At 43.0% G+C, this 24,499-nt stretch overlaps 3 protein-coding genes across 5 annotated transcripts in view; 1 reads left to right on the top strand and 2 right to left on the bottom strand.

The window, feature by feature from the left end:
* LOC115477517 overlaps positions 1–24,499 on the bottom strand; it is an 881,049-nt gene that overhangs the window by 238,746 nt on the left and 617,804 nt on the right.
* LOC115463183 (gastrula zinc finger protein XlCGF7.1-like) overlaps positions 1–24,499 on the bottom strand; it is a 227,596-nt gene that overhangs the window by 121,806 nt on the left and 81,291 nt on the right. The window lies entirely within an intron of this gene.
* On the top strand, positions 10,117–13,048 carry LOC115463157 (gastrula zinc finger protein XlCGF57.1-like). Of its 2 annotated transcripts, XM_030193412.1 has the most exons (3): positions 10,117–11,536; positions 11,594–12,367; positions 12,640–13,048. In XM_030193412.1, exons 1-2 carry the CDS (start codon positions 10,480–10,482, stop codon positions 12,349–12,351), a joined length of 1,815 nt encoding a protein of 604 aa, XP_030049272.1. In that variant the 5' UTR covers positions 10,117–10,479; the 3' UTR covers positions 12,352–12,367; positions 12,640–13,048. The 2 variants fall into 2 exon arrangements, with proteins under 2 accessions (XP_030049272.1, XP_030049264.1); XM_030193404.1 differs by lacking the exon at positions 12,640–13,048 and having other exon boundaries at positions 11,594–12,493.

The raw sequence follows: 24,499 nt of genomic DNA, 5'->3' as shown, positions 1-24,499 counted from the left end.
AAAGGCATTGGAAAAATGTCTGGCTGAGATTAAAGAAGATATCAAAGCATCAAAGTTGGAAATATTGAAACACATGGATGCTATTTGTTTGGACATTAAAGAACTGGGGGGCAGGGTGGAGACCCTGGAGGAGCGAGTAGAGGAGCAGGGGAATGGGCTGAGCTGGTGGACACTCGAATCGCTCAGGTCAGTGTCCTGACGGAGGAATTGCAGTACAAAATAGACGATGTGGAGAATCGAGGCAGGAGAAACAATCTCCGGTTCCGGGGGGTACCCTAGAATGGAGGTATGATGTTGTTAGACTATAATTAAACACTGAATCCCACTGCGTGATGGTAGAATCTGTGTTTTGCTACCTGTAAATTGTCTCCTATTGGAATTTCTACAGAAGGAAAACGGCCTCAAAGAGCTGAAGGATATCTTGTATCTATAGAGCTTAATCGGATCTGACTGATCCTCTCTTCATCACTGGCCGTGAAAAACCTTCAATGAAAGAGTACTGCCTACACAATATAGTTTACAAGAAACGTGGTATATGGTCCCCACTATATCAATTCTGCAGTCTCTCTATACTGAAATTAATTTACAGGCTCAATACAGACTCTGCTACCATCTGGTGAGCGTTAAATAATCAAAATGCACTTATCTTCATTCAAGAGCCAGAGAAGAGCTATGAAACCTCTTTTGGGCTTTTCCTTTTGCACTGTTTTAATATTAAGGGCAAGCAGGTTCGGCCGCGTAAGGTGACTGAGGCATGGAAAATTCTGTACGAGGAAGGGTTTGCTGATTCTTCTGCTCTGCCATCCTCTACAAGAGCTAAGCTGATGAAGTGGAAGGGGGTGACCCACAAGGCCAAGAAGCAAGGGGACTAATCTGGACTCTGTGTACCTGTGTTGCTCAATACTAGGAAGGGTAATATGCAGCAAGTTAGGGTACATTTATGTGCTGTGTGTTCAGGGGATTATAGCTGGGAGGATTTGTGTTAAAGTTTGGGTACCTTATTGTAGTTGGATGGAAGTTTACTTGCAGTAAGGTTGGCTGGAGGTGAGTGAGTGTGGGGGGGATTGGGGGGTTGTTGGATACGGGGCGTGTTTTTCTTCTGTGTCCCATTCAGGGTCATTTGGCGCTGTCTGGTGGGGGTTTGATGAGTGTGGGGGGGGAGGGAGGGGGAGGGAGTGTGAGATTTGGGGTGGTAGGGGGGGACTTTGATGTGCAGGGTCAGGGGGGAGCGTTGGTTTTGATACTTTGCAGGGGGCTCCCTCTGCTGACGGTGTGTGTTGTATGCCTGCCTGGTAGAGGTTTGATATGACTACTGACTTAACATTTTTGTCTTACAATGTGAAGGGCCTGAATTCTCCACAAAAGTGCCAGAAATTGTTTAAAGAATTAACACATTTTCAACCGCAGGTGGTGTTTCTCCAGAAGACACATTTATTTATTGCATTTGTATGCCACATTTTCCCACCTCTTTGCAGGCTCAATGTGGCTTACAGTACATCTTGGATGGTGGAAATATATTAGAAAATAAACATTTAGTGTTACAGAAGGATCTTAGGCAACATGATAATGAAGAAACATAATAGTAGAATAACAAGCAGATAATGTAAGACAGTTCTGAATTTGTGTGGAGGAATTGTGTATATTCACATTGGTTGATCTTTGTGGTAAGCCTTGTTAAACAGGTGGGTCTTCAGTAGTTTGCGGAAGTTCGTTAATTCGTAAATCATTTTTAATTTGCGCGGCAATGCATTCCATAACTGTGTGCTCAAGTAGGTAAAGTTTGATGCGTGCATTAGTTTGTATTTCAGACCTTTGTAGTTAGGGAAGTGCAGATTGAGGAATATGCGGGATGATCTTTTGGCATTCCTGGGTGGTAAGTCTATCAGGTCTGATATGTAGGCTGGTGCATCCCCGTGAATGATTTTGTGAACGTGATGCGTTCTTTGAGTGGGAGCCAATGTAGTTTTTCTCGTAGGGGTTTAGCACTTTCATATTTTGTTTTACCGAATATGAGTCTAGCTGCAGTGTTCTGGGCTGTTTGAAGTTTCTTGATTATTTGCTCTTTGCAGCCGGCGTAGAGTGCGTTACAATAGTCTAGATGACTGAGCACCATTGATTGTACCAGGTTGCGGAAAACATTTCTTGGGAAGAAAGGTCTTACTCTTTTTAATTTCCACATTGAGTGGAACATCTTCTTGGTTGTGTTTTTCGCATGGCTCTCAAGTGCTAGGTGTCGATCAATGGTAACTCCGAGGATTTTTAGGGTGTCCGAAATTGGAAGGTTCAGGTTTGGTGTGTTAATGGCGGTGAATTTGTTCTTATTATGTTGAGAGGTGAGTATTAGGCATTGAGTTTTTTCTGCATTAAGTTTCAGCCGAAATGCATCCGCCCATGAGTGCATGATCTGGAGACTTTGGTTGATGTCGTTGGAAATTTCCTTTAGATCTTGTTTGAATGGGATGTAGATTGTTACGTCATCTGCGTATATGTATGGGTTGAGGTTTTGGTTTGATAATAGTTTGGCCAAGGGTATCATCATTAAGCTGAATAGGGTCGGCGAGAGGGGGGATCCCTGTGGGACTCCGCATTCAGGTATCCATGTGGCTGAAGTATTTGAGTTAGATGTCACTTGGTATGATCGTGTGGTTAGGAATCCCTTAAACCAGTTGAGAGCATTACCTCCAATTCCGAAGTACTCAAGAATATGTAGTAGTATTCCATGATCAACCATGTCGAAAGCGCTTGACATGTCAAATTGTAGAAGAAGTATGTTCTTTCCAGTTGCAATCATTTGTTTGACTTTGGTCATGAGAGTAACTAGTACTGTTTCAGTACTGTGGTTAGACCGAAATCCTGATTGGGAGTCGTGGAGTATTGAGAATTTATTTAAATAGTTTGTGAGTTGTTTGGTCACCATCCCTTCCGTTAGTTTGGTTATTAAGGGAATGGATGCTACTGGTCTGTAATTGGTTAGTTCACTGGCACTTTTCTTTGTGTTTGAGAAGGGACCACAAAATGTTTTTATCCCATCATCAGTATCCCTATGTTTTTTATTCATCTGCATTAGATGGCTCTAAGAAAAGGGGGGTGGCCATTTTGTTTCATTCATCATTACAGTGTCAGGTGGTGAAAACGAAGCGCGATAGAGAGGGGCGTTTTTTCATTTTGAGTGTATTAGTGGGTGACTTGGCTGTAACATTGGCCTCAATTTATGCTCCCAATGGGGGGACAGAGTGGGTTCCTGGCTCAATTGGTAGGCCACTTTACTTCTTGTCCTCCAGGGAAAGTTATTGTGGGGGGGGGGGGCACTTTAATGCCACGCAACACCCAGCGCTGGATAGGTCGGGTGTTCCATCGGGAGTTGATGTCATGATTTCCCAGGCCTTGAATAGATTTGGGAGTATCTGATGTATGGCGTGTCTCTCATCCTGGGATCCGGGATTATTTGTTTTATTCCCACTCACATAGTAACATAGTAACATAGTAGATGATGGCAGAAAAAGACCTGCATGGTCCATCCAGTCTGCCCAACAAGATAAACTCAAATGTGCTACTTTTTGTGTATACCTTACCTTGATTTGTACCTGTCGTGTACGTCTGCCCAGCACTATCCCCGCCTCCCAACCACCAGCCCCTCCTCCCACCACTGGCTTTGGCACAGACCGTATAAGTCTGCCCAGCACTATCCCCGCCTCCCAACCACCAGCCCCTCCTCCCACCACCGGCTCTGGCACTGACCGTATAAGTCTGCCCAACACTATCCCCGCCTCCCGCCACCGGCTCTGCCACCCAATCTCAGCTAAGCTCCTTAGGATCCATTCCTTCTGAACAGGATTCCTTTATGTTTGTCCCACGCGTGTTTGAATTCTGTTACCGTTTTCATTTCCACCACCTCCCGCGGGAGGGCATTCCAAGCATCCACTACTCTCTCTGTGAAAAAATACTTCCTGACATTTTTCTTGAGTCTGCCCCCCTTCAATCTTATTTCATGTCCTCTCGTTCTACCTCCTTCACATCTCCGGAAAAGGTTCGTTTGCGGATTAATACTTTTCAAATATTTTAACGTCTGTATCATATCACCCCTGTTTCTCCTTTCTTCCAGAGTATACATGTTCAGGTCATCAAGTCTCTCCTCATACATCTTGTAACGCAAATCCCTTACCATTCTCGTAGCTTTTCTTTGCACCGCTTCAATTCTTTTTACATCCTTCGCAAGGTACGGCCTCCAAAACTGAACACAATACTCCAGGTGGGGCCTCACCAACGACTTATACAGGGGCATCAACACCCCCTTTCTTCTGCTGGTCACACCTCTCTCTATACAGCCTAACAACCTTCTAGCTACGGCCACCACCTTGTCACACTGTTTCGTCGCCTTCAGATCCTCAGATACTATCACCCCAAGATCCCTCTCCCCGTCCGTACCTATCAGATTCTCCCCGCCTAACACATACGTCTCCCGAGGATTTCTATTCCCTAAGTGCATTACTTTGCATTTCTTCGCATTGAATTTTAATTGCCAAACCTTAGACCATTCTTCTAGCTTCCTCAGATCCTTTTTCACGTTTTCCACTCCCAATACCTATTCTCGTATTGATTATGTTTTTGTTGATGTATCACTGACTCATGCTGGTTGGACTTCAGACTGTTTTAATTTCCCCCTCTTGGACCTCTTTCTGACTCCAGATCACACGGGGGACTAAAGATACCTATTTTACATAACAGGTTCTGCATGGTTTCTCCAACCTCCATTGTCACCCAATCACAAGGAGGTCTGCTCTGGGTTTGCATTAGGGGCTGTAATAGAATTCTAATTCCCATAACTACTGCTTTCTGTCTTCCTGGATCTAGGTATACTCTGTGCCATTTATGTTCCCAGATAATGCTCATTAAAATTCTGTCTAAGTTTCTCCAGAAACTGAGTGTATGTGATCTGCCTTGTAAACTAAATGTAAGGTAAAGAGAAGATAGAATAAAGACAGAGATAGGTTTAAATAGATAGATACATTTTATTTCTTACCCAAAGACAAGTCTTCAAGTTGGTACAAATACAGACATCAGACTTTAATCAGGTACATTCAGCAGACAGATTCTTGGTACAATCGGACAGAGCTTCGCCGTCTGAGATAAGCGTTGGGGCAGACACCAAAGCTATGGCAGATTGTCCCCTCTTTTATACACAACCTCTCCATAGAAGTCAATGGTGGGAAACCTAGCTCTCAATTTCTGAGATGATACGTTCCCACGCGGGCTTATCAGTATGTTTTGGGAACAAGTTCTTTTTTTCACATCTCATTTCTGAGACACCTGTTCCCTGTTGCAATAGTTTTCACATACTTTTCACACCATCTTAAGAACTCTGTATAACCCTGTATAACCTCTGCTGCCTTTTATACAAAACTCATAGACTCCATTTTGTTCATCTGATTTAAAGTGACAGCTGTACCAGTTTGTGTCAGAACTCATGGTTCAGACCTGCTTTTTACAGATATTTGGCCTAGTCAGTACTTTAGTTATCTTAGGCTTCATAGCCTTGGCCCTCACTATTCCAGTGGTAGATCCAAAGCTAGGCCATATATTAACAAGACATAGACACAGCTACTTTGTCGGATCGTGCCCCTGTTTGTGTTTGTCTTCCCTCGCTATGTGGGGAGGAAAGGGAGAGGAGATGGTCGCTGAATACGGCTTTGCTAAAGGAGGAGGAAATTCTAGCAGGTTACCGCAAGATTTTACAAGAATAGCTAGAGCTCAATGTGGAATCAGGACCCTCCTTGGGTGTTGTCTGGGACGCACTTAAGGCGGTCTCTAGGGGTTATTTTCTCCAAAAGGCCAGCTTTAGAGCCATACAGCAAAGGGCAGAGGTTGCCAGGTGTTTAACACAATTGAATCTTCTAACTGAGAGACATAAATCTTCTCATTCAGTTAAAACTTTGAGGGAAATACAAGCGTTACGTTTGAAATTGGACCAGATATATTCTGACCAGTTACAAATTTTCAATGATCAGCAGAAACATTCCAACTTTATCTTTAGTAATAAACTGAGTAGGGTGCTGACGGTTAAACTGAGACAGTCAAGTGTAGACAGGACCATCCTCAAAGTGCGAGATCAGATGGGCAAGATGCTGACTAACTCAAAGCAGATCAGGGATAAGTTTCAGGCATTTTATCAATCTCTTTACACTTCAGACACTGTGATAAATCCTGGAGCGACACAAAAATTCTTAGGGGTATGTCCTTTTTCTAAGTTAACAGTAGCTCAGAGGGAAGTGCTAGACGGGCGGGTTACAGTTGAGGAGGTTTCTAAGGCGATTAAAGCTCTTCCAACTGCCAAATCACCGGGGCTTGATAGGTTACCCAACGAGTTTTATAAGGCATTCCGGGGGGAATTGGCTCCTCTTTTGACAGAGATTATAAATGAGATTTTAATAGGCAATGAATTTCCTCTCTCTGTGATGGAAGCATGGGTAGCGATTATCCCTAAGCCTGGCAAAGAGAAGACAGAATGTGCTTCCTATCGCCCTATCTCGATACTAAACTCTGATATAAAAATTTTAACAAAGTTCCTAGCCAGTTGTCTGGTAAATATCCTGCCGCACTTAATTCATCCAGATCAGACGGGGTTTACTACTACTACTACTACTTAACATTTCTAGAGCGCTACTAGGGTTACGCAGCGCTGTACAGATTAACATAAATTGACATAAAGGACAGTCCCTGCTCCAAGGAGCTTACAATCTAAAGGGCGAAATGTCAAGTAGGGGCAGTCCAGGTTTCCTGAATAGAGGTATGGTGGTTAGGTGCCGAAGGCGACATTGAAGAGGTGGGCTTTGAGCAAGGCTTTGAAGATGGGCAAGGAGGGGGCCTGGCATATGGGCTCAGGGAGTTTATTCCAGGCATGGGGTGAGGCGAGGCAGAAAGGGCGGAGCCTGGAGTTGGCAGTGGTGGAGAAGAGTACCGACAGGAGGGATTTGTCTTGAGAATGGAGGTTACGGGTAGGAATGTAAGGGGAGATGAGGGTAGAGAGGTAGGGAGGGGCTGTAGATCGAGTGCATTTGTAGGTTAAAAGGAGAAAATCAGTAGAAGGTCAAAGGATAGACAAAGACAGGCAATGGACAATATTCGGCGAATGGTTAATTTGATACATGTCTCTAAGAAATTAAACCTGCCGGTTTGTTTATTGGGCTTGGATGCAGAGAAAGCCTTTGAGTCCACTGGCCTTTTATGTTCCAAGTGTTGGATCGCTTTGGATTTGGTGCGGGTTTTTGTAGATGGATACAGGCTCTATATACTTCACCTAGAGCACGTGTATGAGTTAATGGGGGTAATTTGCTATTTGCTTTGGTCATGGAACCCTAATATATCTGGCATTCAGGTTGGTCCGAGGGAATACAGGTTGGCGCTTTTGGCTGATGAAGTGCTTCTGTCTCTGACAAAACCACTAATTTTATTGCCTAACTTGATGAAAGCATTGTTGTTTTATTCAGAAGTCTCAAAATTCAGATTAAATGAGAGTAAATCAGAGGCTCTTGTGATTGGTATTTCTCGTCAGGTGCTGGAGTCTCTTAAGCAATCCTTCTCTTTTAAATGGGTAAAAGGAGGTATAGCTTATTTGGGGGTCACTATTACTACTAATTTCTCAGAGCTGTTCTCAGTAAATTATCCGCCTCTCTTGAAGGTTATTTATAGGGATCTCGAGAGATGGGACACTACAGGTCTGTCTTGGTTAGGTAGAATTGCGGTGCTGAAGATGAATATTTTGCCGCGCTTGATGTATCTTTTCCAAGTTCTCCCTATTAGGGTTTCCAGGGATTTTCTGGCGGGGGTGCAGAACAAATTGGTTCGTTTTGTATGGGCTAATAAACGGCCTCGTTTGCCAAGGGCCTTATTGTATAAGGATAAGAGGAGGGGGGATTGGGTGTTCTGAATGTTTTGTGGTATTATAAGGCTTCACAAGCGCGGGCGGCTTTTGAGTGGTTTCAAGATCATCCTCGTAAGTTATGGGTTAAATTAGAGCAGGAAAAGGTGGGCTCTTGTCCGCTCTGTGCCATGATGTGGCTTCCTCGTAAACATAGGTCATTGAGGGGGGACTTGTGTCCCTCGATTTTGTCTACCTTTTATTATTGGGATGGGCTGTTCGCTAGTCCAGAGGGGGTTTTATCTAAACTTTCGCCAATAACAAATAACCCACGTTTTCCTCCTGGTATTTCCTCGGAGCCCTTCAATAGGTGGCGTTCTCTGGGCTTGGCAACATGGGGTCAGTTATTTGATGATGGGTATTTGCTTTCTTTTGATTCCCTTCAATGACAATACTCTATATTACCCAATGAGTTGTTTGCTTATTATCAATTGAGGCATTTTCTTAGTTCAAGGGAGATCCAAGCTACCATAGTGCGAGAGAATACGTTTCTTGAGGACTTATGCGAGGACGCCAAACCTACCAGGGGCCTCATTACATGTTTGTATTCCTTTATGCGTGAACAGCTGGGCCCTAATCATGCTCACAGGGAGAGGTGGCAATAGGAACTGGGGGTGACTATTGGGGAGGGGGATTGGCTATTTTTTGAGAATAACTGGTCCAAGATTTCCATTTCAGTTCCATTTCAGGAGAATGTAGTTAAAGTGCTTTACCGGTGGTATTTGACTCCGGCTAGATTACACCACATGTTTCCTGGAGTTTCACCATTGTGCTGGTGTGGATGTCAAAAGGGTACGATGGGCCACATTTGGTGGACTTGTTTTAAAATTAGGGCCTATTGGAAAGCAATACAAGGCAGATTGCAGACATGGTTTAAAAGGCCCATTAAGTGGTCTCCTGAGTTTTTCATTTTTGCAAAAAAAAAAACCACTTGGTCTGAATCAGGCCCAGGCAATACTGACCAGGCAGGCAATGCTGGCAGTGAGAGTTGTGATTGCAGCCTCTTGGAAATCTACGAAAGTCCCTCCATTGATGAGATGGTTAAACAAACTTTGGTTCATATGTGAAATGGAGAGACTTTGGGCAGTGCAAGGTCGTACGCAGGCGAAGTGGGAAGCAATATGGGAGCCCTTCTTGAATCACTGTACATGTTAAAAGGGGGGAGTGGAGGGGTGGTTTATAGGTAGGTTTGGAGAAGAAGGGGGATTTCATTCAAAACTTTCAAAAATTGGAGTCAATGTTTGAGTTGCTGATAAAGTTGGAACAATTACTCATGCTAAAGCTGGAGTTATTGTGAATATAATTTTCATGTATAATGATGTTTGGTATTCACATATGCAGTATCATTTGTAAATTGTGTTCTTGTGATTCAATAAAAACATCATACAAATTAAAAAAAAATTATAAATTGTAAAATGAACAAACAATCCCCTTAAACATAAACACAAATAAAGGGATATAATAATCTGCTTACAAAACCAAAAAACATATAGCACCCCACAGACCCCTCCCTTAAAAATATATTAAAAATATGTTTATCTAGGCGGCTTTAGGTGGATTGTTTGTCCATTTTACAATGTAATAATTACTGGCTCATCATTGCTGCTTTTATGCCTATGATACGTTTGGATTGTAGCTTTGTTTTTTTATGTCTTTTAATGCTGTTTTTTTCTTTAGAAAAAGAGGAGCCTGAAAATAGTAATACAGAGACGCATAACTGGGAGCTCAGTGAGAAGCCTGAAGAAGAAAAGATGTTATCAGAAAGAGAGAAAGAGGAGACTTATTCCTGTTCTGACAGGGGAGAAAAGGGAAACAATCAAAATAAACAAAAACCTTCACCAGGAGGCTCAGCTCTGTGTGAAAAAGGTACCAGTAATATCATAGAGACAGGGGAAGAGGAGAGAAACCAGACGAGAAATCCAAGCTGTTCCTTTGATATTTGTGAGATATTCCTCCGCAATCATGTCAATCTAAAATCACATCACAGATCTGATACTGAAGAGAGACCGTCTACATCTACGGACAGTGGGAAAAATGTCAGTCAAAAGAGAGAACTACAGGGACAACAGAAAACACACTTAAAAGGGAAACATTTTACAAGTTCTGAATGTGGGAAAGGTTTCAGTAGGAAGAAAGAGCTAATGCAACCCAAGAAAACTAATAAAGAAACTACAATGTGTACATGTACAGAACATGGGAAAAGCTTTATCAATAAAACAGACATTACAAAATACAAGAAAAACATCACTGGTGAGAGAATATCTTCATCTCCTGGATGTGAGAAAAGCTCCAACAAGGAAGAAAATTTTACAAAGAATGCAAAATTCCACCAAGGACAGAGATCAGTTTCAAGTGCTGAATGTCAGAAAAGCTTTAGTCAAGAGGAAGCAGTCACAGATCATCAAAAAACTCAAACGGGTGAGGAATCGGACACTTCTACTAAATCTGGAAAAATATTTTGCAGGAAGGCAACACTCTCAAAATACCAGGAAATCAAGAAAAATGAGAGATTAAATACTTGTACTAAAAGCGGTAAAAGCGCTTGTTGGAAAGGAAAGCTCACAATGCGTAAGAGACTTCATTCAGTAGTGAAACCATTTACGTCTACTGATTGTGGTAAAAGCTTCAATCAGAAGGGAGCATGTGCTAGACATTGGAGAATCCGCACAGGAATGAAACTACTTACTTGTACTGAGTGTAATAAGAGTTTCAGGCAGAAGGTAGATCTCACAGAACACCAGAGAATCCACACAGGTGAGAAGCCATTTACATGTAGTGAGGGTGATAAAAGTTTTAATGAGGAGGGAAAAATGACCATACACCAGAGAATCCACACAAGCGAGAAGCCATTTAAAAGTAGTGAGTGTGGTAAAAACTTTAGTGAAAAGAGAACACTGACCAGACACCAGAGAATCCACACAGGTGAGAAGCCATTTAAATGTAGTGAGTGTGGTAAAATGTTTAGTACAAAGGGATATTTGACCATACACCAGAGAATCCACACAGGTGAGGAACCATTTAAATGTAGTGAGTGTGGTAAAATCTTTAGTACAAAGGGATATTTGACCATACACCACAGAATCCACACAGGTGAGAATCCATTTAAATGTAGTGAGTGTGGTAAAATGTTTAGTATAAAGGGAAAATTGACCATACACCACAGAATCCACACAGGAGAAAAGCCATTTACATGTAGTGAGTGTGGTAAAAGCTTTAGTTTAAAGGCAACATTGATCACACACCAGAAAATCCATACAGGAGAGAAGCCATTTACATGTACTGAGTGTGGTAAAAGCTTTCGTGACAAGAGAACACTGACCATACACCAGAGAATCCACACAGGTGCAAAGCCATTTACATGTACTGAGTGTGCTAAAAGCTTTCGTGACAAGAGATCACTGACCAGACACCAGAGAATCCACACAGGTGAGAAGCTATTTACATGTACTGAGTGTGGTAAAAGATTTACCCAAAAGGAAAAATTGACCAGACACCAGAGAATCCATACAGGAGAGAAGCCATTTACATGTACTGAGTGTGGTAAAAGCTTTAGTGTAAAGGGAACACTGATCAGACACCAGAGAATCCATACAGGAGAGAAGCCATTTACATGTACTGAGTGTGCTAAAAGCTTTCATGACAAGAGAGCACTGACCATACACCAGAGAATTCACACAGGTGCGAAGCCATTTACATGTACTGAGTGTGGTAAAAGCTTTCGTGACAAGAGAGCACTGGCCGGACACCAGAGAATCCACACAGGTGAGAAGCCATTTACATGTAGTGAGTGTGGTAAAAGCTTTAGTGTAAAGGGAATGCTGATCAAACACCACAGAATCCACACAGGAGAGAAACCATTTACATGTAGTGAGTGTGGTAAAAGCTTTATTCAGAAGGGAGCACTGACCATACACCAGAGAATCCATGCAGGAGAGAAGCCATTTACATGTAGTGAGTGTGGTAAAAGCTTTATTCAGAAGGGAGCACTGACCAAACACCAGAGACTCCACACAGGAGAGAAACCATTTACATGTAGTGAGTGTGGTAAAAGCTTTCGTGACAAGAGAGCACTGCTCGGACACCAGAGAATCCACACAGGTGAGACGCCATTTACATGTAGTGAGTGTGGTAAAAGCTTTATTGAGAAGGGAGCACTGACCATACACCAGAGAGTCCACACAGGAGAGAAACCATTTACATGTAGTGAGTGTGGTAAAAGCTTTATCGAGAAGGGAACACTGAACATACACCAGAGACAACACACAGGAGAGAAACCATTCACATGTAGTGAGTGTGGTAAAAGCTTTAGTGTAAAGGGAACACTGATCAAACACCAGAAAATCCATACAGGAGAGAAGCCATTTACATGTAGTGAGTGTGGTAAAAGCTTTATTCAGAAGGGAGCACTGATCAAACACCAGAGAATCCACACATGAGAGAAACCATTTACATGTAGTAAGTGTGGTAAAAGCTTTATTCATAATGGAAAACTTAGAAGACACCAAAACAACCATTGTGACTCTGGGCAAGTCACTTAACCCTCCATTGCCCCATGTAAACTACATTGAGCCTGCCATGAGTGGGAAAGCACGGGGTACAAATGTAACAAAAAAAATGTAGGAATGAAACCATTTTCATGCACTGAGTGTGGTAAAAGTTTTAATGAGAAGGGAACACTGACCACACACTTCAGAAATCCCACACAGGACTGAAATAATTTTCAGGTACTGAGTGCGCTAAAAGCTTCACTGGGAAAGGAAGACATATAAGACACCAGAAAATCCAATTACCCTGTGAATCGTATGGAGAGATAGAAGATCCTGAGGCAGGAACAAATGCAGTCCGAGAACAAGAAAATGTGGCAGGGCAGAAGAATTCAGACCTATTTTCCATTATGTTGAGAGCTACAGGCTTCATCAAAAAGAATTTCCAAACACATCTGCATAGGTTGTCTTTACATGTTACATTTTATGAACCCCAAAGAGAAGCTCTCCATGGTATGATGGAAGTTCTATGGCAAACGTTAACAGTAAATTTGAGGGACTGAGATCCTTCTCCACATAGCCTGGCCTAGAAGTGAGGTTCATTCCTGTCATGGTATGTGGCACATTTCATTCACTGTAAACTCTTGAGTTTTCTTTTCTTTGCTTATTTTGTAGTTTTATTTTTAAATGTATTTTATATAAACTGCAATAAACTATGCAAATATTTCCCATCACTTTGGGTGCCACAGGCTTGATTGAAAGAAATGTTCAAACACACCTTGGTAAGTTGCCTGTACGTGTCTGGCACAATGGTAGTAGTAAGGTGGGTGTTAGGAGTAAATTCAAGAGACTGAGATTGCAGTCCATACACTGTAGCTTAGGAGTCAGTTTCATTACTAGAATCAGGTAACTCCTCTAAAGAATGTTTTTTTGTGTTTTTTTTTTAATAAACTTTTTATTGGTGACTACAATAAGAAATAGTACAAACTTTTTCAGTGTAAACACAACATTTTCAAAACTTTCAACATAATCCCCTCTCACATCGTCACACATTTTATTATTTTCCCCCACTCCTCCATACCCCCCCTACCACCGTCCCTCCCTACCCTCTAAGCTAGTCCCTCCCTTGTCCCTCCCTCCTCCCCTCTAAAGAACGTTTTAATGTTAGAAGTATTTCTTCTCCACCTGAGCAGCAGAATCTTAATTTGGGTGTTTCTCAGGATGATTTTGAGGGGCATTTTCGAAAGGTCGTCCAAGTATGAATGAGGACGCCCTCATGAAGTCGGCCAAAATCAGGTAGGTATAATGGAAAAATAGTATGGACGTCCTTAGACATTCCATTATCGCAGTTGAAAACGCCCAAATCAGGGATGCCCAAAGTATAAGAATAAGGACGCCCTTAGACAATCCATTATCCCAGTTGAAAACGCCCAAATCAGGAACGGCCAAAGTATAGGAAAAATACTGCAAAGCATATTTGTTCCTTCGGCAGTTCTGTGAGAAACACGTCCTTGTTACTGTACTTTATACTTCTCAGTGTTCCTTTTATTTTCCCCGTACCTGCATATCCGCGACTACATGCACTGTACTTCTGGAACATGCAGCTATAGGAAATATAAGGAACATACATATTTTATTGTGTATATATGAAGTTCGCACACTTGATAATGATCCATATAAGGAAGTCTCCACACGTGTGAATAAGTACTCATCCAGATAAAGCCTTGCAGGCATGACGACGGTCCATTGACGTCCATGCGTGACGGCCATCCATGTGTGGAGCCATTACGTGCACGTACTGACCCGTCCATATATGGAACTGTGCATGTAAGAACGTCAATCACGCATGGGCATCCATATAAGGTGATGCACGTTTTCCAACGGTTATTCACTGAGAAACATGGCTCTCAGACGGGAGCCAAATTTTAGTGAGCAGGAGACTCTGTGCCTAGTGCACCTGTGCGTAAAGCACAGAATAATTCTTTTTCACCGCCACCACCACCTGCCCCCCCAGGACTGTCTCCATCAAAGCCTGGTGTGAGATAAGGGACAGGTTGGAGAGGTAAGTGTTTGCTCCCCCACTCCTCCTGGGCTATCAGGGCCCCCTCCTGTAGCTACACATATAAGAGCTCCCTCAGCAATGTAAGCACAAACTGTAGTCAGCATTCAAGGGTAATCAGTGATATGTGCACATACACATTCATTAATAGAAGCTATGTACTAGAAAGGAAAACCATTCCCACATCCCTACAATACTGCACACAAACGGTACTCTCTGTCCTCATGTCCCCCTCAATGACATCATCTGTACCAATGTAATGCCCACCCCCAATCAGTTTTGTGAGTCCTATTTGATTTCCAAATAAATTTGTGTGCTGAAGGCAAGAAGGGCCATTCCCTGACTCCTGGTGTACAAACTTATATCTTGCAGAAGATTTGGCATTCGGAGGAACCTCGAGTCACTCCGGCGGAGGTTCTGCCGAATTAAGAGGCAGAGCCCTGACTGTACAATATCAGTTTCCATGTGGCTAATAGGCAACTAGTAAGTCATAACACCTCTGTCCCAGATCAAGGCCTGAGGTTGCAGCTACCCTCCCATGAGTGTGGCTGCAACTTCCAACTAACCTCCTCTGAGATGAATGAGATGACATGCCTCACTTCTGTATCCCCCTTTCTGGGGTGGAAATTGTTTCATGGTATTCCTGTCTGAGGTCCTACTCTTAGTGGATATCATTGCCTCATATTAGTTATGTGCTGCCCCCCCCCCCCCCCACACACACACACAAAAAAAAATGGTCAGCCATGAAGTCTTTTCCAGACAGAAATGCATGGTATCTTATTCTAGACGAGCTAACTTGTCTGATGTTTTATGCCGTTCTGATATTAGGTCTGACACAGAACACACCCAGATGGGCTTGACAGGTCATGCTAAATGTGGGAAATGTATCATGTGCGAAGTGATGGAAGAAACTGATACATTTTAGGATCCGACAAACAACAAATGGATTTTTTTAAAGAAGCAGCACTACCTGCACTTCAAAAGCAGTAATTTACATGATCATTTGCCCTTGCGGCTTGCGTTATATTGGACAAACTAAACGCATGTTTAAAACTAGACTGTCAGAACACAAGCATGGGATTCAATCAGAGAAACTACACATGCTCTAGTCAAACACTGTGTTGAAAGAAATCATGCATTTGTCCAATTACGATGTATAATTATAGAACAGTTAAAGGTGAATGGAAGAAGAGGAGACATTTCACGAGTTCTTCATCAAAAAGAACAGAAATGGATGTATTACTTGCAAACAGTGAGTCCAAAGGGACTTAATGGACCACTAGAATGGAAAGTGTTTTATTAATTTCTATCAGTGTCTTTATAGCAAAAATTGTTTTTTTCACGCTCGGGAGATGTTACGCTTCCTCAGTTTAGAGTACTCAACATCTGATTGGCTGATAAAGGTAAAGACGTCAGGATAAGGAGGAGCATCGGTGAAGGCGTCTTATTTAAACATCCACCATTTTGAGCCGCATGTTCGCGATGGATTGAAATGAAAAACAGTTTTCTGTTAGGTTACATTTCTCCTGAAGAAGTAGCGAAACAGATGGGTCCCTTTGCTGTCGAGAAATTAAAAGAAATTGATAGTTATACTCGGAAGAACACGAGAGACATTTTGAAGAATTTTTTGTGAACCATTACAGCAGATCCAGTTGGGGGATCTAGGATATTTTCAAGACTAATATATATACGGAGTCCTCATGATCGAGAACACCAGGGGAGACATCAGTCACCATGGCTAATAAATTCATCAAAAGCTAAGATACATTTCACTGTAGCAAGAGCTGAAGTAAGTTCTCAGAAAGCTGACAGGGGAGTGAAATCTGCTCTGTAAACAATAAGAAGACTCGCACTAGCATGAAAGTCACAAGCATGGATGTTTTGGCTAATGAAAGATAGCAGTGGGTCAGGTGCAAGTAGAGGGGAGAGCTGAAGAGGGCGAGATGACAGGTAAAGTCATTTCTTCCCAGATGTTGCCATGAACATCTTTTGTTGATACTTAAGAGTTTGGAAACATATGAACTCATCGTTATCAACTGATAATGGCCAAAGAGTTCTGGTGAGAAAGTGAGGTTCCATAGGCTTGAACAGGAGCAAAAAGGTATAAAAAGGGCAGTCTGCTAGAGCAGGGGTGCAGAAGGGAGAAGACAGACTGCACCTGCTGTGTGTTGTGAAGCGTTCCATCATGTAATTAAACTCTGGAATTCGTTGCCGGAGAAAGTGGTGAAGGCGGTTAGCTTAGCAGAGTTTAAAAAGGGGTTGGACGGTTTCCTAAAGGACAAGTCCAAAAACCGCTACTAAACGGACTTGGAAAAATCCAAAATTCCAGGAATAACATGTATAGAATGTTTGTACGTTTGGGAAGCTTGCCAGGTGCCCTTGGCCTGGATTGGCCGCTGTCGTGGACAAGATGCTGGGCTCGATGGACCCTTGGTCTTTTCCCAGTATGGCATTACTTATGATCAAGAGATGAATGCCTAATTTGCCTGTACTGCCTTTGGGTAAGATACTGATGTTAATAAACTAGATCATTATATCCACTGAATCCCGGGTGTCTTTCTGATCATGTAGCTTGTTTCTGCCCAGACTGTGTAAAACAGTCTGAACAAATACAAGGTCAGAATAATTAATCATCTAAAGGGAACATGCCATTCTATTCAGGGGAGAGAAAATCCTATTGCTTCCCCTGCCCAAACTGTTAATACTACGGCCCTATAGCTTCCGCTACCACTAATATATATACAGGTTATGTCTAGTCTATATATATAAAAGGCAACCCCAACGTTCTGAAGCCTCCATGGAAGTTGAGGCGCCCGAGATATCCGGTGTGCCCTGGAGTGTCTGCACCGCCCTCGCGTCAAAACGTCATGACGTCGATAAAAGGCAACCCCAACGTTCTGAAGCCTCCACGGAAGTTGAGGCGCCCGAGATATCCGGTGTGCCCTAGAGTGTCTGCACCGCCCTCGCGTCAAAACGTCATGACGCGTCAAAACGTCATGACGTCGATAAAAGGCAACCCCAATGTTCTGAAGCCTCCACGGAAGTTGAGGCGCCCGAGATATCCGGTGTGCCCTGGAGTGTCTGCACCGCCCTCGCGTCAAAACGTCATGACGCGTCAAAACGTCATGACGTCGATAAAAGGCAACCCCAACGTTCTGAAGCCTCCACGGAAGTTGAGGCACCCGAGATATCCGGTGTGCCCTGGAGTGTATGCACCGCCCTCGCGTCAAAACGTCATGACGCGTCAAAACGTCATGACGTCGATAAAAGGCAACCCCAACGTTCTGAAGCCTCCACGGAAGTTGAGGCGCCCGAGATATCCGGTGTGCCCTGGAGTGTCTGCACCGCCCTCGCGTCAAAACGTCATGACGCGTCAAAACGTCATGACGTCGAGGGCGGAGCTATTGACACTCGAGGGCCGAAACGGCCCACAGCGAACAAGGCAAGTAGCTTCGAGGGACGGAGGGAGGGGGCCCCTTGCTAGCGCCCGTTTCATTCCGCTCAGAAACAGGCATTTTTTCCTAGTATATAATAATAAACATTTATGGCAGTTGATTTTGCTCCCCTTAAGGTTAAGCTAAGAGTGTGGGGTTCCTAGTTGGTTTGAAATTATAGTCACATTTTAGATTTGAGTTTTTGAAGTCCTGATGTAGTGATATAGGTTAGATTTGTGCACTTTGATCATCTAATTGGTAAAAGTTATCACTCCCTCTTCCGTTTTTTGACTACAGACACTTTCGTCCTAGAGTGAACATCTCTGGAAGTTTTTACTCTGTTGGTTTTTTCGGAAGGCGGAGGAACCTATGATGCTAGCCAACACAGTGGTGTCCTATGTTAAAGGTACCCTGGGCTTTTGAGGCTAATTTTATAAAAGACATATATATCTATACAGAATTGTTCAAAGCGCCAAATCTAGCACAACAACATAGAGTGTTTGTTGCTTTATAGTTTCTATAATTAGATTAGATGTGCAAAATTGTCCAAGTTGGACACATTGTCCCATAAGTGGAACTATTTACATGTAGTAAGTGCGGTATAGCTTTGATGAGAGAGAAAAAAACTTACTATGCAGTATGCACCAGAGAATCCACATGGGAGTGAAACCATATGTACGTTTTGTGTGTGGGAAAAGCTTCGGTCAGAAGGTAAACCTCAGATTGCATCAGAGAATCCTTTTAAAAGTGAAACCAAATGGCGAAATGGGATTCTAAGACTTCAGGTTTATGTTGGAGGCAATGAAATCAAGTAGGGACACTTGAACGTAAGTGGTGGACTTGTCCCTTCATTTTTGGAAACAAGTCCTCACAATTGACTCACAGATTACTAATACACCTATAATTAATTCTGCATTAGGAATGCTCTTGGGAGAAGATTCTGATAGGATAATACCCCAGAAGTATAAAAGACTGATTTCTGGTATGTTATGGGCAGAAAAAAGTGTAATTGTGAGAAACTGGAAAAGTCTGACTCCTCCTCCTGTAACACAAGGGCTTTGTAAAGTATGGGGAGTTGTGAATATGGAGCACATGACATGTTTTGGATGTGGACTAGTCCCCTTTTTTCTGCTCTATGGGAAATTATAAATTTTAATAAGGCTCGTATGAATGGTAGTGTTTCTCTCCTTGACCACCTGGGCCACCCCCACCCAACTTGGGGGATCCACTGGTTCTTGTCTTCCTTCCCCGGGAGAGGTCAAGAGAATAAAACACACACAAATTGAGTATTAATACAAGCAAAGGCCAATGCAGAGCAGCCCCTGGGCCCACTTAAGAGCAGTGGACTTCCTCAGGAATGGCTCAAAGTAGGCTTCAGACTTTCTCCTTTTATTAGTCAGTAATCAATTGACACATCATCATTACTCTTCAGAAATCATGACTCATTGGAAAATTAACTTGTTGATGAAAGTTACAGCACAGCCATGTAAGACATTTCAAGGTACGAGATATGTCAGCAGTTGACCATCTGTTCTATTAGCAATGGTCATAAAGGTTTATCACTACCTATATTTATCTATGAAATTCACATGTCTAAGCTTTTTGGTACGTTTTCTGGTCAAGCAGCTGACATGCTATGATTATCATAAAGAAGCTATAATTAAGGGTTAGTGGAGACACAGCCAAGTTCCTTGTTCTTATCTTTTTACTAAGATACAGCAAAAAGCACCAAGAGCCTTCAGAAATGGGACACAGTTCCTTTAATCATAAAAACTGATTTTGCAATATGAACCTGATACACAGCGCCTGCATCGGGGGGTCAAGTACGATCTAAGTGAATACTGTTTGTGGCAACCAAACTTCTTCCTTATGAAATAAAAAGGAGTTCCATCCACTGCACTGTATGCAAATCTCTCTCATGAATATTCATTGTCAATATCCTGACAAACCTGACTGCCTTGGTTAACTCCAGGACCAGGTTATCCTAACTACCCTAAGAGGCAGACACAGTCGTATAATTAACATTATAATTTTATTAGAATTTGGGTAATATCTGAGAAAATGCTATTAACTTCTGCAGTATATCAACCAGTAGTAAATAATAGTAATAAACAATATTAAGTGCATTTTTATAATATACCACTGCATTCTTCAAAACAGAAGGAGCAAGTTCCCACAAACCATCTTTCTCTTTTGATCTAGGTACAGAAAAAAAAAAAGATTTCAAATGCTCCCTGGTGTCAACCTAATACATGTTAAATGTGGGAAATGAATGTCAAATAAATAAATAGATAGAAACTCTGAATGTTGAGCATCTGATTCTCATAACATGAAGTCTGTTTTAGTGGCCCATTGCCACGAGAAAAAAAATCTCTGCATGAATATAACACATGTTAAGGTGTCCCTGTAACCAGCTCCTCCAACTGACCACTGACTAAGATTTATAACAAATTACTACTCTACCTATAAAAAGCTATTCCATTATTATACTTCATCTGTGTACATCCGTATGCTGCACAAGCTGGCATGTTTGAAAATATAAGTGAGATTAAATAAAAATGCTACCAAGAATAAAGGACGACAAGGTGGATGCAGCAGCTCATAGCTTTGCTTGCTTTGCTTTGAGTGAACGGGGATGACAGCTGCGCTGGGAAGGGGAAACTTAGACTGACCTAATTGGTTTCAGCATTCTGACGTCACTTCATCTCCTATCTATTAAACCTCCTTGTCTGCAACAGCCAAAGAAGTTGACGAAAACAGGAGATGGGATGACGTCAAGAAGTTGAAGCGAAATTGGTTAGTCTATATTTCCCCTTCCCAGGTGCAGCCGTCATCTAGTACACTCAAAAGAAAGCAAACAAATCTATTGTTTTCAAGGGTGATGATGTGGAGGAACTGAAAGAAATCTCGTTGAACCTGGAATACGTACTGAGTCAAATTGACAAATTAAAGAGTAGTAAATCATCTGGACCGGAAGGTATACATCCAAGGGTACTCAAGAACTCAAGCATAAAATTGCTGATCTGCTGTTAGTAATATGTAACCTGTCGTTAAAATCGTCCATAGTACCTGAAGATTGGAGGGTGGCCAATGTGACTCCAATTTTTAAAAAGGGTTCTAGGGTTGATCCAGAATATTACAGACTAGTAAGCCTGACATCAGTGCCAGGCAAAATAGTGGAAACTGTTATAAAGAATAAAATTACAGAACACGAGACAAACATGGTTTAAGGGGACAGAGTCAGCATTGGTTCAGCCAAGGGAAGTCTTGCCTCACCAATTTGCTTCATTTCTTTGAAAGCATGAATAAACGTGTGGATAAAGGTGAGCCAGTTGATGTAATATATCTAGATTTTCAGAAAGCTTTTGATAAAGTTCTTCATGACAGACTCCTGAGAAAATTAGTCGTGGGATGCGAGGCAAGGTTCTGCTGTGGACTAAGAATTTGTTATTGGACAGAAAACAGAGGGCAGGGTTAAATGGTCATTTTTGTCAATGGAAGAGGGTGAACAGTGATCAGTACTAGGACCAGTGCTATTTAACATATTTATAAATGATATAGAAATTGGAACGAGTGAGGTGATTAAATTTACAGATGGCACAAAACTATTCAAGATTGTTAACCCCCCCCCCCCCCCCCCCACATATACTCTCACTTCAAGGTGAGCTCTTGGCATTATTTTTTTTCATTCCACTCATTCTCTTCCTTTCTTTCCCCAAGTTAACATACCCCTGGATATGTCTGGTCTTGTATTTCCCCACCTCCATCCCCATTATACCATATACAGTGTGAAGATCCTTCCCTCCGCCGGAGGGTCTTCGGGATCTTGCCTCCACCCTGGCCACTCAGCCTCCCGGCCCACTGTGGTCCACAGGGCAGGGCTCAAAGAAAATAAACTTCAAAAAAAGGTAACAGTCACCAAGCTCCTTTATTGTCAGGGATTCACAGTTCAGTAACTTCCAAAAGGAATCCTGCAGCCCTTCAAAACAATTGCTCCTGTTTTCCTCTCAGGGCCCAGGTACAGCAGAAACACAGAACAAGTTCCCTTCCAACGGCTGCACAAATCAGTTGGAGCCCAGTTAACATAGGGTTACCATTCGTCCGGATTTCCCCGGACATTTCCTCTTTTTGAGGGCGCCGTGGGGAGTCCGGGCGGATTTCCGCATTTCCCCGATTTGTCCGGGTTTCGTCGGGACGAATGGTAACCCTACCGCAATCCTGTAACGCGGTCGTTGCCGAGAGGGTCCGCCGACTCCGCCCTTCCCTTACCATGAAAAACGGGTCGGTATGCCATACTTTCCTTCCCCTGTTCTTGCGCCCTCCCTGGCTCCAACAATGTATAGCTGTCGCATCCGTTACCAGCACTGCAGTCGGAAGTGTTGCTATGGGACACACGTCATCTCCGCAAGCTCGAACGAGGCAGGGCGGCAAATCAATCCCTGATCCTAGCGGGGAGGGTGTTGGACGGGCAGTGCACAGTCTATGCACAGCAGTGGGTTTCCGCTGGCACCTAGCGATGTCTGGAGCCGATCGGCGCTTCCTGGTGGTGGCCGGCACCAGAGCAGCAGCTCACGTCGATGACGAGCGGAGCAGCCAGGGCTTCTGAGGACAACGACTTCGTCTTCGTGGTGCAGGGGCTGGAGCAGACGGTGGATGGAAGATGGAGCAGAGTCTGAGAGGGGGCGTGAGGGAGGCGGGCAGAGACTGGATGGAAGGGAGAGAAAGGACAGATGGTGGATAGAAGGGGGGAGAGAGAGGACATATTCTGGATGGAAGGGAGAAAGAGGGAGAGCAGACCCTGGATGGATGGATGGGAGAGAAAGGGCCCATGGTAGATGGAAGGGGCAGAGAGAGAGAGAGGACAGATCCTGGAGGGAAGGGAGAGGGTGGGATGGCAGACCATGGATGGATGAGAGAGAGACAGGGGCAGGGCAGATAGTGGATGGGTTGGGCAGAGAGAGAAAGGGCAGACCCTGGATGGAAGATAAAGAAATGGCAGAGACAAGAGGGGAGATCCAGGATGGAAGCAAGAGAGAAGGCATACAATGGTTGGAAGGGGGGGAGAGGACAGACAGGGGCATACGGTGGATGGAATGGGCAGAGACAGAGAGAGCAGACACTGGATGGAAGGGAAAGAGGGGGCAGACACTGGATGGAAGGGAAAGAGGGCAGATGCTGGATGGAAGGGAAAGAGGGCAGATGCTGGATGGAGGGACAGAAAGAGAGAAGTCAGACACTGGATTGCAGGGGCAGGGAGGGAGAGAGAGAAGGCAGACACTGGATGGAAGGGGCAGATGGTGGATGGAAGGGGGAGAGTGAAGAGAAGATGAGGAAAGCAGAAACCAGTGACAGTAAAGGTAAATTAAAGATTTTTTATTTTTTCTGCTCTAAGTTAAAGTACTATTGTAGCAGTGTTAATACATGTTTATAAATAGAAAATGGAAATAAGGTAATTTTTTATTGGACTAATTTTAATACATTTTGACTAACGTTCAGAGACCAAAACCCCCTTCCGCAAGTCAGGACAGGATACTGTAATAGCAATATACTGTATTGACCTGAGGAAGGTTTTGGCCTCTGAATACTAAATGTATTAGTCCAATAAAATGGTATTGTCTTGTTTTCCTTATTTGTTTTGTTTCTATTTGTTAATTTGTAAAGTGGGGATTGGTATTTGCTAGTTTTTTCAAATTTACATCTGCTATCTTTATATTTTGCACAGTAGTAGGGGACATACATCACTATCACTGTTTCTGTGGTGTTGCATTGTATGCAGACTCTGCCTTCTTGGGGTTCAGTTTAATTTTTGTCTAAATATTTATATTGTTTATATTTTATTTAAAATGTTCTATACTGCTAATGCTCACTAGCAGGTCTTGGCGTTCACTATGATTAAAACCAGTTTGTGGTTACTTATTCTATAGTGGATTAGGGTGTATCTGTGTCTGTGAAAAAGACATGGTTTTCTGTTGGCATTGACTATACAGGATCGATGATCTGTACTATTCTTGCTGGTTTAGTTTTACAACAGATGTTTGATGTTCTACTGCTCACTGCAATGTTTAGGATGCTGCCTTTTCCTAGGTACACTCTTGTGTGACTCGTAGACGTTACTGCTTAAGATATGGTAGAATTGCAATGTAGGTCCTGAATGACATTTGTTGTGTTTTGTATTCTCAGTATGTATAATACTGGATTTTGGAGGGGGTGTTAAAAAATGATCGGCCCCGGGTGTCAAATACCCCAGGTACGCCACTGGCAATATGTGACGGGGCGAAATAAGGATTCGAAAGGGACGTGGTGTGAGTGGGGCAGGGGGGCGTGGTGTGGGCGGGCAGGGGTGGGGCAGGGGGCGTGACATGTGTCCTCTTTTTCAGAGGACAAAATATGGTAACCCTAAGTTAACAGTCCCCACAGATAGGTTCCTCTGTAGTCCAACTTCACACCCCAAAAAGAATCCCTGTATCTTGTCCACCCCCACGGGGTTTCTGCAAACAGTCCAAAACACCCAGTTCTGTGGGCCTCAGCCCACAAAAAGGAAAAAAAAACAATGTGACTTACTTTCCCCTTCCCCACACAAAAGAAGGTTTGTTTTCCCAACAGTTCA

This window comes from Microcaecilia unicolor, chromosome 1 (genome assembly GCF_901765095.1).
Source record: "Microcaecilia unicolor chromosome 1, aMicUni1.1, whole genome shotgun sequence".
Classification (NCBI taxonomy): domain Eukaryota; kingdom Metazoa; phylum Chordata; class Amphibia; order Gymnophiona; family Siphonopidae; genus Microcaecilia; species Microcaecilia unicolor.
Note: the sequence above shows the minus strand (reverse complement) of the source record. Positions and strands in the feature narration are given on the sequence as shown.

Bases quoted from the DNA above. Each gene is read 5' to 3' on its own strand.
- LOC115463157 (XM_030193412.1), top strand. From the start codon at position 10,480: ATGCGTAAGAGACTTCATTCAGTAGTGAAACCATTTACGTCTACTGAT. The intron at 11,537-11,593 runs GTGCTAAAAGCT...GAATTCACACAG, and splicing joins GCCATTTACATGTACTGAGT to GTGCGAAGCCATTTACATGT.